Source organism: Bubalus bubalis, chromosome X (assembly GCF_019923935.1).
Source record: "Bubalus bubalis isolate 160015118507 breed Murrah chromosome X, NDDB_SH_1, whole genome shotgun sequence".
Lineage (NCBI taxonomy): Eukaryota > Metazoa > Chordata > Mammalia > Artiodactyla > Bovidae > Bubalus > Bubalus bubalis.
Window position 1 is genome coordinate 17,624,695 of NC_059181.1, and position 16,744 is coordinate 17,641,438.

At 47.2% G+C, this 16,744-nt stretch overlaps 1 protein-coding gene across 1 annotated transcript in view; it reads left to right on the top strand.

The window, feature by feature from the left end:
- The first annotated feature begins 709 nt into the window (after nt 1–709).
- LOC112582310 (histone-lysine N-methyltransferase PRDM9-like) overlaps nt 710–16,744 on the top strand; it is a 60,034-nt gene continuing 43,999 nt past the window's right edge. The window contains 10 exon segments of the mRNA XM_044937392.2: nt 710–785; nt 1,190–1,316; nt 1,622–1,722; nt 2,713–2,762; nt 4,535–4,691; nt 5,519–5,620; nt 5,837–6,108; nt 6,600–6,667; nt 7,791–7,984; nt 9,670–10,702. Of these exon segments, the coding sequence (XP_044793327.2) occupies nt 710–785; nt 1,190–1,316; nt 1,622–1,722; nt 2,713–2,762; nt 4,535–4,691; nt 5,519–5,620; nt 5,837–6,108; nt 6,600–6,667; nt 7,791–7,984; nt 9,670–10,702 (2,180 nt within the window).

Consider the following 16,744-nt stretch of genomic DNA (forward strand, 5'->3'; position numbering starts at 1 on the left):
CCAAATTTCCTTAACCTCGGCGACCCTGAATACCTCAGCCTGGGAGCTCTTAAAACTCTTCGTCCTCAAGACTCCCACTGTCCTGCCTGTCAGAGACCTAAAGCCCCTTAATAAGAAACTTCCAATTTCCTCAGCCTCAAAGATCCCAAGTTCTCTCACCCCGCACATTCTACATCAGCCAAAACATCCCAAGTCTCCTCTGTCTGAGGATCCCAGTTCCTTCAGCCCCCGTGTCGCAGATCTCCTCAAGCAGAGCAGCTTGTCTCTTAAACGGAGAACCCATGTCATGCCCAGATTTTTCTGAATTCCCAGGCGGAGATCCTCAAAACACTTCTTGGAGAAATATTCCCTCTCGTGTACTGGAACAGAGCCCTGATTTCAGCCTGACCTCAGCCCGGCAGTTATGGGCTTCTAGGTCTCCTCAGGACTCCCTCTGTTACCCACAGACACGTCCCTCCCAGTGCCTTTCCTCAGAGGGGCTGAATTGTAGGGGAACCATAGAAACCAAATCTAGTTCACATTAGGCTGGCCTGTCATAGCTGGTCAGGATCCGTCCCTCTCACCAACACCCTCACTCCGACTTTCCCCACACCTTCGTGCCCTGGACACTCCACCTAAGGAAGACAGACAAGGCTCTGGACAGTGGTCTGGGCTATCTCAGCATCTTCTTCTCCCACAGGCACCTTGGCATTGAGGCAGTCCCATGGCCATGAGCCCAAACAGGTCTCCAGAGAACAGCACTGAGGGAGATGCTGGGAGAACAGAGTGGAAGCCCATGGTGAGAGGCAGAGGTGGCAAAGCTGGGCTCTAAGCCAGCTCTATAGGAAGGACATGGTGCTGGTCCCTGAAGGATCACAAACTGCTTGCCTGGGCAGCTGAGTGAACTTCTCTGTGAATGTACACAGGATGGGAATGCCTGGTCCTGTCTGAGATGGTGGAGAGGAGTGGGACAAAACAGGACACTAGCATCATCAACTGCTCTGTGTCCAGGGAGAGTTAGGAAAATGCTCAGTGTTTGTTCAGTTAAGCAGGACACAAGCAGGAGGGAAAGTCTTCATCCCTGTCTCACAGAGACCATCCAGTAGCTTCAGGCTACTCCCTGCACAAAAGGTGGAGGAGAAGTCAGCTCTAAGGTCTGACATATATTAGTAAGTCACTGATGGAATCTACTATTTTCCTTAAGCCAAAGATGCTTTCAAAGACATTTCCATATACTTCACCAAGGAAGAATGAGCAGAGATGGGAGAATGGGAAAAAATCCGATATAGGAATGTGAAAAGGAACTATGAAGCGCTGATTGCTATAGGTAACACGAAGTGCTGGGTGCCTGTGAGCCTGGGAAACATGAAACAGGTTTTCACCCTTAGTGTTTACTTGGCCCTCTCTTAGGTGGCTTCTTCTGCTCACAGTCCCTTTTGTGTGGAGACTAACCTGGAGGGAATTTTTATTGTTTTGTACCAAAGTGGGGTTGACCCTGTCAGTGCAGAGCTCACATCTTGCCTTGTTCTACATTCTTCCAGCCCATCCTACTGATTTCCCTGACTTTGTGACACTTTCCATCGCTTCTGTGCTTTGTGCCTCCTTCTTAGAACATATATTTTGCTTCTTTCCAGGTTTTCAGAGCCACTCAACCAGGTTTCATGCATCACCGCAGGCAGGTCCTCAAACCCCAGGTAGATGACACTGAGGATTCTGATGAAGAATGGACACCAAGGCAACAAGGTGAGGGGCCAGAAGGATTTAGAGGTGTCTTCAAGAAACCAGCCTGGGCTTAGGTCTCAACTGAATCTCAGCCATTAGCAAAGAAAACATAATTTTCAGCATTCTAAAGTGGTTGTGGCTGAGTATTGACATGAGCCTGAATGAAGGTGAAGGTATAGGTTTTCCAGTGTTTTATGTTTAAAATTTATCATTCTTTGTAAAAAGAATTATTTTTGCTAAACATCCTTAATGAAAGGCAATTAAACATACCCTAGACTATAAATTCACTTAGCTCTTGACTATAGGTTTAAAAAATAAAACACAAATAGGATTGTTTTCTTATTTTCTTTTTTGGAATGGTTGTTGTTCATGCATGGAAAGATATTTGAATGTTGATTTTGTACCATGCAACTTTCTGTGCAGGTTTTGTGTGTGTGTGTGTGTGTGTGTAATTTAAAAAATTTTCTGCACATAAAATCATGTCCTCTGTGAACAGACATAATTTTACTTCTTTCTTTCCAACTGGAAGCCTTTTGTTTCCTTTTCTAATCTAATGCCCTGGCTAGGACTTCTAATATTATATTTAATAGAAGTATTGAGAATGGGCATCCTTGCCTTTTTCCTCTTGATCTTAGAAGTTTTCAGCTTTTCATTGATGACTATGATGTTAGAGACAGACTTTTCATATATGACCTTTATTATATTGCAGTCACTTCCTTCTATTTTTACTTTGTTAAGTACTTTTGTCATGAAAGTCTAGTAAATTTATTAGATACTTTACAGGCATCAGATGAAGCACAGATGAAGTTTCATATTTTTTAAATTTTAATAAAATTATGTTATGCTCCCAGTGGAAGCATAGGAGTTGATGATACAGAAATCACTTTCCATTCCTCCTTTGGTAATCCTTGTCCTTGTCACTCTCTGGCTCAGAATTTTGTGTCCTTAATTAGAATGCCCAGAGTTTGGAAACATTTATCAACCAAAACTCTGATTCTCATCATTTTTTAGGTAAACCTTCTGGGATGGCCTTCAGAGGGGAGCCCAGTAAACACCAGAAGGTGAGTGTCTCCCAAATCCTGTTGACAAAAGAATCCTCCTCACAGATCCAGTCACAGGTGAGAATAGGAGGAAACACAGAGATCCTGGAGACTGCTGCCTTCCTGTCCTGAATCTTTAGCACAATGTCTGATATCATTACCATCTTTATAGTTAGTAAGAACAGAAAATATAGTAGGCTGTTCTATTGTTACATTATTTTCACAATATTTCAGACTTTAAGCATTTTATGTGAATAAACTTACTTAAACCTTAAAACAATCCTACAGTACCTGTAAGTAGGTATATAGCTATCACCATTATAGATCAAGAAACTGAGGTTAAAAAAATGTTTGATTATATTCGTGGGATCACAGTATCACTGGTGGTACAATCTAATGCAAAGCCCCTTCTCTAAACCCCTTACAAAGTGGTTAGAACTTCCATAGTTCTATAAAGTTTCTTCATTCATCTGAGAGATGTTTTCAACCTCAGTTCTTTTGTGCTGTGCTAGTGAGGGATATCTGACTAAGGGAAGCTTAAGGACATGTTGGGCAGTTTGTAGAGTGGACGGTCCAAGATGAAGAAGCTGAAGGACATGTTGGACAGTTTGTAGAGTGGACGGTCCAGGATGAAGAAGGTGACATGATCCCTACCTCAGAGACTCCTACTCCAATAAGAGGAAGTAACTTGCAGCTCTGACAAGCTTCAGGTTTATGACTCAAAAACAACAAATAAGAAAATAACTGAAGGACTTCACATAGGATACTAGCTTTTGAGTAGAAACTCATCATCTGGACATGATTTCAAATGCTTATTCTTGTAGGAGGAAGCAACAAGTCCTTCCTCTGAGCTCTGATTAGACAACTCTCCTGTTTGGAATCATTTGTTTAGCCTGCCCCTGTTTTGTGAGCTTTGAGAGCGTAGCCCATACCCGTTAATTCTCAGATGTCCAGGCCCAGCTCAAAGCCCCTAAGGGCCCTCTGAATGTTTTGGGAATGAGTGACTCCACATTAAACATTCATCTAGGAATAAGAAGGTCAAGGAATACTGAGGATGGTATTTGTGAGCTAGACTTCAAATATAGAAGCAGTCAAGGGGATATATTGATGGCAGGGATGTACGCTCACATTCATACTGTATTAAAGAGCTCACACAACGATTTGTTGAATGTTATTAAACTTCATGTCCACTATAACATTAAGAATCAGCATGTATACCAATTTATAGATCAGGAAACTGAGGAGAACCCACTAGTCATACAGCCTTCTTCAAGGAGAATTGATGAGGCCAGCTACTTAAATTCCAAACATTGTCTCTAGGACATGGCAACCCGCAACTTTCAGCTCATTTTCTTTATTGTCTGAATGTGTTTCTGCGGATCATCTTTTCTCCTCTCAATCTCACTGCTTTGTCACCTTATTTTCCAGATGTGTTTTGTCCCCTCTGTAATTTTCCATACTTCCTCGTCCATCAAAGGTCCACTAATTAGTAGAAAACCTCACGGATTTCTCTATGAGCCCTTACCCTCTTCTTTCCCTGACCTCAAGCTATTCTCCCTGCGTTGCTCTCACTTTTATGCAGAAAGTTGAAGGGAAAGAATCTTAAGATATGAATTCTAGTTTTGATTCACTACCCACTTAGGTCCTTTTTTTACACTCCAGTGTTCAGAGCCCCCCTCCCCCAGGTATTTCCAAGAATTGTCAAAGTATTAACTAAAGTCATGCATGTAAAAACACTTCATACAGTCCTAAAGAACTAAAGAAATACATGTTGTCTTTTGCTCACATGGAAGAGATTGTCCAGAGGACCATTAAATAAGGTATCTAGTTTGAAGAAATTGCCGGGAGCAGCAAAATTGCTGAAGAAAAGTGCCTCCAAACAGGCTCAGAAGCCAGTGCCCCCTCCCAGAGAAGCGAGGACCCCTGGAAAGCACCCCAGACACAAAGTCGGTAAGATAAAGTTTGGGGAGTTCCTCTAATTAGTTCCTCTAATCCCTGTAGAAAAGCTAATAAGTATGGCCTAGGTGTGGGGTATGGATTTGGGTAGGCATGGGTTTAAGCTGGACTGATCTGAGACGTAAAGTTAGCACTGGGACCTTGGGAAAATCTTATACATTTTCTGAGGTCCTGATTGCTCATCTGTAAAGTGAAGATACAGATACATAACTCATACGGTGTTTGGAAGCATTACATGAAATGCAAAAGTGCTGACACCTGCAAGTAGTTCAATAAATCTAGCTGTGATGATAGGGACCACACTTTGTTAGTATTTATACACAGACCTCTGCTCAATGCTTTACATGTCATGCCCTTAACATGTATTTTCTGAGTAGATGTGTCAGTGAACTATTTCCTGAGTAAGAAGGTTGGGAAGTTAAACCTACTAACGGGAAGTGCAGGAAGCTAACACTGAACTGGGCATCTGTGGTCAGTGTGGAGCCTCAGTGTCCTGAACCAGTAGTTAAAGGGAGAAGAAACAAAGTACAGAGAAGGGACTTCCTGGTGGTTAAGTGGTTATGACTCCACACTTCCACTGCAGGAGGTGTGGGTTCCATTCCTGGTCAGGGAACTAAGATCCCACAAACCATGCAGCATGGCCAATAGATAATGTATCATTAAAACATAAAAATACAAAAGTAAAAGTTTGAAAAGTAAATGTGAAAAAGTTTTAACAAACTGTATAGATGGACAACTAGGAGATCTCACCCTTTCTGATAAAACAGGGACTAATTCTCCAGACCCCACCAGCCTTGCTTAGCTTCTGTTCTCTATGTTAGAACTCAGAAGAAAGGAGACCAAAGTGAAGAGGTACAGTGTACGAGAAAGAAAGGGCCATGTGTACCAAGAGGTCAGCGAGCCCCAGGATGACAACTACCTGTGTGAGTGACCCTGCTGGCCCACTCATGGAGAAGGGGTTATGAGACCTTGGTACAATAACCTCACCTCACCATTTGGTCCCCCAATCATCCCCTTCCTCTAGGACTTGGGGTACAGGATCAAGGCCAAAGGCCGTGAGTGCCCCAGCTCTTTCTGAAGGTCTTTACGACCAGCAACATCACTATACCTCCCCTCATCCCTGTTGCTCTCACCTCCAGATTGTGAGGAATGTCAGAACTTCTTCATCGACAGCTGTGCTGCCCATGGGCCCCCAACCTTTGTAAAGGACTCTGCAGTGGAAAAGGGGCATGCCAACCGCTCAGCCCTCACTCTGCCCCCTGGGTTAAGTATCAGGCCATCGGGCATCCCTAAGGCTGGGCTTGGAGTGTGGAACGAGGCATCCGATCTGCCACTGGGCCTGCATTTTGGCCCCTACGAGGGTCAGATCATATACAATGAAGAGGACTCCCACAGTGGATACTGCTGGATGGTGAGAAATAGCCCTCTTTCCCTGTCCTCTGGCTCTAATCGTTTGTGTGTTGTGGGGGTGTACTTCATGTCTACATGCAAGGACACGGATGGTGATGACATGGTCGGCAATGACACAGTCAGCCCTGTGTCCTGTGTGCACTGGGCATGAACACAGGACTTCTATCCAAAGGTCAGAGGAAGGTGGGAGGCAGTGGTACAGGCACACAAGACTTCTATCTAAAGATCAGAGGAGAGGTGGGAGACAGTGGTACAGGCATACAGAAATGACCCTTCACTTGTGGAGCCCTTGCCTTCAATGTGCCAATAGACTCAGACTTGAAATGATTACTAAGGAGCTTACTGTGTGGTCCGACTGGCAGTTGAATCCATGCAGGCTGAAGAGCACCAATGCCAGCAGGGGGAAAGTTCTTCTATTACTTACTACCAAAAAAATAAAATAAAATAAAGTAAAAGAGAGAAGAAAGCTTGTATCTCTTTTCTGACACTCAGGTCACCAAAGGGAGAAACAGCTACGAGTATGTGGATGGAAAAGACACGTCTTTGGCCAACTGGATGAGGTGGGTGCAGTGAGCCTGCAGTTTGTAGATGTCGCTCCTCCCTCAAGCCCACACCCCTTTCCTTCTCAGCGCATCTCCCTCGGTAGCTTTCACATCTTCTTGCCTCTTTTCCCTCCATATCATGCTCTTTCATTTCAAAAGACATTAGAAAGAAAGAAAGAAAAATATAGCATGTGCCCTCAAAATATGTCTATATGCTCAACAAAACTGAGGTACTTGAAAACAACTTGAGGAGTCTAGATTCACCAGGGACATTTTAACTCACTTAATTGACACTTACCAAACACTCTATGTCCCAGTTTAGACAGTGAACTTCATTACTGAAGCAGATCACACAACCCATGTCCTTTTGGAGAACATACTGAAGACAGACATTAACCAATTGATTTTAGGAATAGTAACCTTACTTTTTCTATTTTTGAATAATTGCATAGCACCAGGATAACCTAACATGGGAGACCTTGAGTCTGTGTGGGCAACAACCTCCCCAGGCTCGGTTCCAGTGGGAAGTGGGCCCTGAGGCCTGAGAAGGAATGGGGAGCAGGATGGCTGTGAGCATGGCCATTCTCTGAGGGCCTCTACTTTCATCAGGGCAGGCAGAAAGTGAATAAACTATTACTGTTCTCTGTCTCAAGCTATGTCAGAGCACTCCCCATGTTTCCATGGGAGAGAGTGGGCAAGTGAATAGGACCCTGGATACATGTCGGGAGATTGGAGAAAAGCCTCTGGAGAGAAGGCAGGTTAGGGTGAGTGCTGAGGGGTGCATGCTAGCCTAGGAGTACCAAGTCCTGTGGAATGAAAGAGAACTTAATTTAGAGTTTAGAGGAGCTGGAGGTCACCAGTCTTACGGACAGTCCAGGTGGAGACAAGTCTGGAACTGGGCTCTGGACAATGGCTAATTAGGTAAGGAGAGAAAAGCATTCCAGCCAGGAAGAGGACCGGAAACAGGATCTGGAAATAGGAATTCACACAGCCAGGTCTAAGGTGTGAACAGAAGGTCCGCATGAGGGGCGGTGGGAACCATGGCGGCCTCAGAGCCTGAAGGCAAGGAGCTGGGCGTGGTCCAATAGTGGAAGGGTCTCCTCACCTGTGGTTTCTTTCCCTTTCCTGGCCTTGACCCCAGGTATGTGAACTGTGCCCGGGATGATGAGGAGCAGAACCTGGTGGCCTTGCAGTATCATGGGCAGATCTTCTACCGAACCTGCCAGGTGGTCAGGCCGGGCTGTGAGCTTCTGGTCTGGTATGGGGACGAGTATGGCAAGGAACTCGGCATCAAGCAGGGCAACAGGGGGAAGAGCAAGCTCTCGGCCCGGAGAGGTGAGTGCCACCCCTATTCCAGCACTCCACCCCATCCTGGGAGCTTCCCTGGTCTGATTCTGAAGCAGAGTCCAATCCAGTCTAAAGTCAGTCAAGTTGCAATTAAAATGCCTCAGAATTTGATTCATTTCATAAGACTGTTAGGAAAAATATTTATATTAAAGATATTAGTTCTAATTTTCAATATTTCATGCAAAAAATATGTAACATCACCTTCTGCTGAAAGGCTTAGAAGCAAAAAGCAAGTTTTTTAGCACCTACCAGCTCTCTCACCTTTACCAGTTTCTTCCTTATTTCCTCCACATTTCTAAGTGACATGCATACAGTGATTTGCATTCAGTTACTGTTTCAGTTTGTTGTCATGTGAATTTATACTTTGTGCCAGACAGGGCTACACGCACTGAAACAGATAGAACCACTGCCTTGGGGCAGCATGGGCTTCATACCAGACAGGGGCTGGTGCTCTGAGGAAAACCAGTGCATGAAAAGTGCCTCGGATCAGCATGAACAGAGAGTGGGGTGTGGCGGAGGATGGTGGGGCAGGGTCTCTGCAGAGATAACACCTGTGGATTCCAGGATTCCAGGCAGGGGAGCAGCCAGTGCTCAGCCTCAGGGCCGGGAAGAGAGGCCATGTCAGTGGTCGCAGGAGGAAGCACAGAGGGAGAGGAAGGAGGCTGGATGGAACACAGAAGCCTCAGCACCCATGTCCATGTGCAGGCCCTAGGGGTCTTCCTGGGTGACACAGAACAACCATGTGGCTATCAGCTCCAAGCGGCATGTTCTCTGTGCTAAGATGATGCTTCGGTTAATTTTTGGGAAGAGACAGCAGTGGGGAGTCCCCTCAGAGGTCAGTTCATTGCCAGACATGAGGGGAGAGTGGCCTGGGTAAAGATGCTTGGGAGTGACAGTGTGAAGAGTCTGGCTGGAGATGTATTTTTAAGCAGGACTTCGTAGTGCATGTTTAATGGACTAAGACTGTGTGAAATAAGAGGTATGAATATTGGTGAGGCTTGAGAAAGGACATGTCTTTATTTTATGATGTATAGAAAACAGAGAGGAGCAATTTATGAACCAAGTGGGGCAGCAGGAGCCAGAGACCTCTAGTCAGTAGGACCTGGGCCTCTTGGTCTCATCCAGTCTCAAACCCACCTCCTGCAGAGTGGTTTCTTTGAAAGGCTGCTCTTTGAACAAGAAGCATCAAATTCAGCTTTACTCACGCCTGTTCTAACCACCCCCTGTGCTGCCTCCCATATGCAGAGAGCTCCAGGCCAGGTGCCCCTAACTTAATAGACCCTTTCCCCTCACAGGGAGCCATTCAGGAAGATTCCACCTAAGTCATCAAGAGTCTTATCTCTCAGTAGGGTAAAATACCTGTGGCCACTGTGACACGACTTTTCAGATACTTACACGCAGGGAAAGGTCCCTGCAGATCCACCTCTATCAGGAGAGACGCTGCCTCTGATGCTACTGAAATGTCCCTAGGCTGGGTGGTATGTAGAAAAGGTCCTTGATGCAAGCTTCCTGGATTTCTGTAGATGTAGAGAATAAGAATGGAATGGAAAAGTGGACTGTAAAGACACACTTGATGGGAGACAAATCGTGCACCGTCAACACTAAGATGATTACTGGGGCAGGCTTTACCATGGCAAACCAGCTACCTGACTAAAAGCTTCCTCTTTCAGCAGAACCAAAGCCCAAGATCCACCAACGTGCCTCCTGCTCTCTGTCCTCCAGTCAGAAATTCGTCAGCCAACATGTCCAACGCAATCACCCCTCTCAGATCCTCCTGAGGCCATCTATAGGAGACCACCTCCAACCAGAGGATCCCTGCCCAGGCAATCAAAATCAGCAGCAGCGATATTCTCATCCACACAGCCCAACTGACAAACCAGAGGGTCGAGAGGCCAAGGAAAGGCCCCATCCTTTGCTGAAAGGCCCCAAACTTTGCATAAGGCTGAAGAGGATTTCAATGGCCTCTTCCTACATACCCAAAGGACAAATGGGGGCTTCTGGGGTGCATGAGAGAATTACAGAAGAGCCCAGCACAAGCCAGAAACTGAATCCAGAGGACACAGGCAAATTATTCATGGAGGCAGGGGTCTCAGGGATTATAAGAGTCAAGTATGGAGAGCATGAGCAAGGCTCCAAGGATAGGTCAAGTGTAATCACACATGAGAAGATACACACAGGGGAGAAGCCCTATGTTTGCAAGGAGTGTGGGAAAAGCTTCAATTGGAGGTCAGATCTCACCAAACATGAGAGGACACACACAGGGGAGAAGCCCTATGTTTGTGGGGAGTGTGGGCGAAGCTTCAGTGTGAAGAATTATCTCACCGCACACCAGAGGATACACACAGGGGAGAAGCCTTATGTTTGTGGGGAGTGTGGGCAAAACTTCCGTGAGAAGTCAAATCTCAACAAACATAAGAGGATACACACAGGGGAGAAGCCCTATGTTTGCAGTGATTGTGGGCAAAGCTTCAGTATGAAGTCAGTTCTCATCACACACCAGAGGACACACACAGGGGAGAAGCCCTATGTTTGCAGGGAGTGTGGGCGAAGCTTCAGTGTTATGTGCAATCTCGTCAAACACCAAAGGACACACACAGGGGAGAAGCCCTATGTTTGCAGGGAGTGTGGGCGAAGCTTCAGTGTGATGTTCAATCTCGTCAGACACCAAAGGACACACACAGGGGAGAAGCCCTGTTTGCATGGAGTGTGAGTGAGTCATGACCAATAAACCACATCCTAGCCACAGGAGGATTACTGCAGCCACCCCATGCCTCAACTCTAAGGGGGCCTCAGAGCAGGTTTATGATCCGTTACTGTCGCCAAGAGTATGAGGAGAGACTTCCCAGGTGGTCCAGTGGCTACTACTCCAATGCATAGAGCCATGTTCAGAACCTGATTTGGGAACTACCTCCCACATGCAGCAACTAAGACACAGTGCAGCCATGTAAATAAACACATAAGCAAATATTTTACAGAAGCAGTGTGATGAACACAGAATTGATTAAACAGACATTCCACTTTCATGACAGGAGAGGAGGTAGATAAACAGCAGATGGTTTCTTAAGTGTTCTGTAGATATTCATGCCAATTGCCTTCACGTTTTTTTGTACTTCTTCTAATAAATTTTGTCTCCAAACAAATCTGACGCCCAGACTACGTACTCACTCCCCCCTTATTACCGACAGCAGTGGGGTCCAGTGATAGTGAACCACTGGGAAGGCATTATTCTGGAGCCAACTCAGTTAGGTTACTGGACAGTCACTTCCAGGGTCCAGGGAGAGGAATCTAGGATTTGAGACAGACTCATCAGGGAAGAGAAAACTCTGGCTTCCTGGGAGGTGTGGCCTCTCCTCCTTATAGACCTAGACTCTACTTTGGCCTCTCCTGGTTGCTCTCTGTCTTCCTCTGACTTCTGTAGCCTCAAAAGTGAAGGCCACGTGCATGTGTATGTGTGCATGTGCATGTGCCTCACTCAGCCTGGGCCATCTGGTCTCCCTCACTCTGTCTTTGCCACTTCATCAGGGTCATCACAGCATCTGGACTCCAGACTCGACCACAGGGGTCCAGTTCTCAGCTCTGCCCTCAGCATCTGTGTGACATGGGGCAAGATGCTCAACCTCTCTGTGTCTCTATTCTCATCTGTGATACAGGGTGGGAGCACCAGCGTTTTGGTCTGTTGCATAAGCACAGGCAGAATCTGGCAGAGGCTGGCTGAGAACGCAAGCCCCGCTGTTGCTGTTATTTGTGTTTTTTCCTTTAATTTTTAAAAAATTTTTAATTGAAGGATAGTTGCTTTACAGAATTGTGTTTTCCACATGTCCTTCAGCCCCCATATCTTCCAGGTCTTCAGAGCTAGACGAGGAAGGGGCTGTTTAGGCACTTAGCTGCCCTGTTGAGGACATGTGAGGTCAGGGATGCTAAGGGAGCATGACCTCCCTTCCCACCATTGCCGTTCTTACTGAGCTGGGCAGCCCCAGAGCCCCTCCACACAGACAGGCAGTGCCGACAGTCATCCACCCTGTGGACAACAGAGCCTGGAGCCACGTGTGCAGGAAACACCTGTCCAGACCCCATCCCACCCCCCACCCGGAGGGTCCTTGAAGCCCACACAGTGGCTTCTCTAATGCACGGGTCTTGTACCTGTGCCCACGTGCTTTGGTCAGTGCTGTCACGACCTTGAAATTCTTAACTATGGAATAGTTCATCCTTACACTTCCCTTTTATGAGTGAAGTCTGATGGACCATAGGGTGCGCTGTGAGCAGAGCAGATGCACACAGCACAGCCCCCAGGGGTGATCAGGCTTCACGTGGGGACAAGGTGGACACAAAGTCCATCCCCCCAGGTGAGTGAAGGTGGTGACTGCACCAGGAAGCCACGCTTGCTTAGACCCAGAACTGAGTTCCAACACAGAGTGGAGGCAATGGTGTTCTTAGGAGTTGACCACACCCTTCCCTCTATGAATGAACTCTGCTCTGTCCTGATCCTTCCAGAATGGGTTCAGAAGTCCACTCGGTCACCAGAAGACACCAAGGAGTGAGTGGGCTATGGGGTGGGGGTGGGGTGGGGTGGGGTGGGAGGTGGTAACTCCAGGACTGGGGGCAATGGCCCTCAGTTCCCTCCCTGTTCCAGGCTTGTGAAGTGTCTCTACATGAACCATGTCAGTAATAACCACCCACTGTTATTTTCTTGTTTTTTCATGCTTTCCTAAAGGAACACGTTTGTCTGCCTGGTTTCCCTACAGGAAGGGAAGCCACATAAACTCTCCATCTTCCATGACTTGTGGCTGGGGCCACAGGAGTGAGAGAGAGTTAGGGGTGATGCAGGCAGAGGGGTTTCAACTGAAATACAGTGGAGACCCAGAAACTTGCAGGGGCTTCTCACCTGCACCTCCCACCAGTGCAGGGCCTTGAATCCCCTGGAAGCCTGAGCAGGTCAAAGCTTCTCCCTCCCCTCCCCTCAAAAAGCTGGATCCTGGGCCAGCCCACAATACCCCCAAACCCCCCATCACCCACAGGCCTTCACAGGCCCTCCCTCACAGAAGTGGGAAAACCTGCATGGCGGCAGCAATGGTGTGTGACCCCAGAGCTTGGGGTCTCAGCTGACCTTGAGCAAGGGGGCTGGTGCTTTATACACCCTCCCAGCCCAGAGAGATGCCAGCAGCCACAAGCCACGAAGTGAAGCAGAGGTGAGGAAGGGGGCTGTTGCTGTGAGCTGTCTGAGGTCCCATCCTGTCCCCATGACCGTGGCCAGGCCTCACCTGACACCATGACTGCCCTGCACGGGCAAACAAGACAGCAGCAGTCACAGTGACAGGACAGCCAGCTGCCTCCACCGCACGCTCCACTCGGACCTCAGAGGCCCCATAGCTGTACCTGACCCACCTGGCACTGCTCTGCTTGGCTGCCAGGGCTCGGGGACCCTGGGTGAGTAAGTGAGGGCAGAGCACCAGAGGCCAAGCCTGTTTTCAGCTGCCAGACCTGCCCTGGTCGCCAGACCCATGAGCCCAACCAGTATCTGAAGCCAAGATGCCTTTGGGAGAATGACACCACAGACGCTGACCTCAGAGCTCAGACTCCTGAAAATTTACTAAACAGGTTGTTTTTAGTCTTTTTTTTTTTTTTTTTAAGTAGGAGGTTGGCAGGAAGAGGGAGGGGAATGACTTCCTTGGTGGTGCAGTGGTTAAAATCTGCCTGCCAATGCAGGAGACATGGGTTCATCCCCGATCTGGGAAGATCCCACATGCTGTGGAGCAACTAAGCCTGTGCACAACTACTGCAGCCCAAGTGCCTAGTGCCCATGCTTCCCAACAAGAGAAGCCACCACAGTGAGAAGTTCAAGCACAGAAACTAGAGAGTAGCCCCCAACTCCCTACAACCAGGGAAAAGCCCGCATAGCAACAAAGACCCAGCACAGCTAAAAATAAATAACATTTTTTTTTTAAAGTAGGATGCTGCAGCATTCCCTGCTGGTCCAGAGGCTAAGACTCTGAGCTCCCAACACAGGGGGGCCGGGTTCAATCCCTGGTCAGGGCACTAGATCCCACATGCCTCAACTAAATACCCTGTGTACCACAACTAAGACCCAGCTCAGCTGATTAAATAAATATTTAAAAGTAAGAGGTGGGGCGGTCCTAAGATGGTGGAGGAATAGAAAGAGGAGACCACTTTCTTCCCCACAAATTCATCAAAATATCATTTGAATGCTGAGCAACTTCCACAAAACAACTTCTGAACGCTGGCGGAGGACACCAGGCACCCAGAAAGGCAGCCCATTCTCTTCAAAAGGAGGTAGGACAAAATGTAACAGATAAAAAGAGAGACTGAAGAGTTAGGGAAGGAGACCCATCCTGGGGAGGGAGTCGTGAAGGAGGAGAAGTTTCCAATCACCAGGAAACCCTCTTACCAGGCCTGTGGGGAGTTTTGGAATTGCAGAGGGAAACATAAGTGGGAGGGGAAAAAAATTCCACAGAATATGTGCCTTAACCACAACTCCCAGCGGAGAAATAGCCTAGACACTCACATCTGCCACAGCAAGCAGGAGAGACGTGGGTTGCATGCTTAGGGTAAGGACTGGGCCTGAATGCCCTGAGGACAATCTGAGGGAGCTAAGGTGAGATAGCAACCCAAACTGTGGGATAGCCAGAGAGAGAGAGAATTTTCCTGTGAAAGCTCTAACCTAAGGCACAGTCTGGCCACTTCACAGAACAAAGGACTGAGTGAACACCAAAGGAGAGCTAGCTAGCTGTGGACTGGCCCCTCACCCTGCCTGAGGCAGAGAGGCAGGTGGGCGACAGCCAGAGGTGGAAGATGAGGGGCAATCTCGGCCCCAGAGATGGCATCCTCCACCAAACTGTGAGCAGGCTCCTACTTGCTAACCACATCTTCCTGGGATCCTGGATGATTGGCATCTGCCAGGAGGGTCGCAGCCTGAGATCAGCCCCCCAGAGGAGACATACAGCACACCTGAGACACTGCTCTTTTGGCACACATGGGACACCAAGCAGCCGGGACCAGGGAGGTGATTAAGACACATGGCCCACCTAGGACAGTGTGCTTGCCAAGCACCTGGTCGCCTGAGCTGCTTGGACCTGGGAAGGGCACAAAACGCAGGTCCAACTGAGTCTGTGCCTTTGTGGAGTACCCGAGAACCTGAACCTGAGCAGCTCAGACCAGGGAAGTGCATGAAATGCAGGGCCAACTTTGGACAGTTCCCCTGCAGAGCAACCTGGAGCCTGAGCAGTGTAGACTGGGAAAGCACAGGCCATCATGAGTTGGGGCAAGCCCCATGTGGTCCATACACCATGCGTACTCCCCACACATGCCAATGAATTTGTTTGCAGTGCTCCTCCCTCTCCACAACACAACTGAACAAGTGAGCCGAAATAAGTGACCACCTTCACTCCCTTGTGTCAGGGTGGAAATTAGACACTGAAAGGACTTGCAAACAGAGGAAGGTAAAAGAAATAAAGAAGAGGAAGCCGCTCTGGAAGTGACAGGTGCAGCAGATTAAAACCCTGTAGTTAGCATTGACTATGCATTGGAAGGGGCCTATAGACCTTGAGAAGAAGTATAAGCTGGAACAGGGAACTATCCGAAACTGAACTGACCCCACCCTGCCGGCAGCAGCTCCAGAGAAATTCCTAGATATATTTTTTACAATTATCCTTTTTTAATTATTTTATTTTTAAGTTCTTTATTACTCCTTTAATTTTCATTTTTAAAACCTACTATTACTTTGCAAAAAACCTATTTTTAAAGCAAACCATATATATATATATTATAATTTTTGTGATTTTTTTCTTTAATATTGTGTTTCTGAGAATCCAACCTCTACTCTAGATTTTTAATCTTTGCTTTTTGGTATTTGTTACCAATTTTGTACCTTTAAGAATCTAATCTTCAGTACCCATTTTTACTTAGGGGTGTGAATACTGGCTTGATTGATTTCTCCCCTTTTGACTCTCCCTTTTCTCCCCCATGTCACCTCTATCTCCTCCCTCCCCCTTCACTTCTCTACTTAACTCTGTGAAGTGTGTTCTGGGCTGTGGAGAACACTTAGGGAACTTATTACTGGCCAGATTGCTCTCTCCTCTTTTGACTGACCCCCTTCTCCTCCTGGTCACCTCTGTCTCCCTCCTCCCTCTTCTCTTCTCCATATAAGTCTGTGAACCTCTCTGGGTGTCCCTCACTGTGGAGAATCTTTTCACCATTAAGCTAGATGTTTTATCATCAGTGCTGTATGGATGGAGAAGTCTTGAGGCTACTGTAAGAATAAGACTGAAAGCCAAGGGCAGGAGGCTTAAATACAAAACTTGAGAAAACCAGAGAACTCCTGACTCCATACCTGCACTGAAACAAAGCTCCACCCAAGAGCCAACAAGTTCCAGAGCAAGACACACCATGCTAATTCTCCAGCAATGCAGGAATATAGCCCTGAGCATTAAAATACAGGCTGCCCAAAGTCACACCAAACCAATAGACACCTCAAAACTCACTACTGGACACTTCATTGCACTCCAGAGAGAAGAGATCCAGCTCCACCCACCAGAACACTGACGAAAGCTTCCCTAACCAGGAAATCTTGACAAGCCACTAGTCCAACCCCACCCACAGGGAGGAACGTCCACAATAAAGAGGGACCAAAACTTCCAGCATACAGAAAGGCCACCCCAAACACAGCAATCTAAACAAAATGAAAAGGCAGAGAAATATTCAGCAGGTAAAGGAACATGGTAAACGCCCACCAAA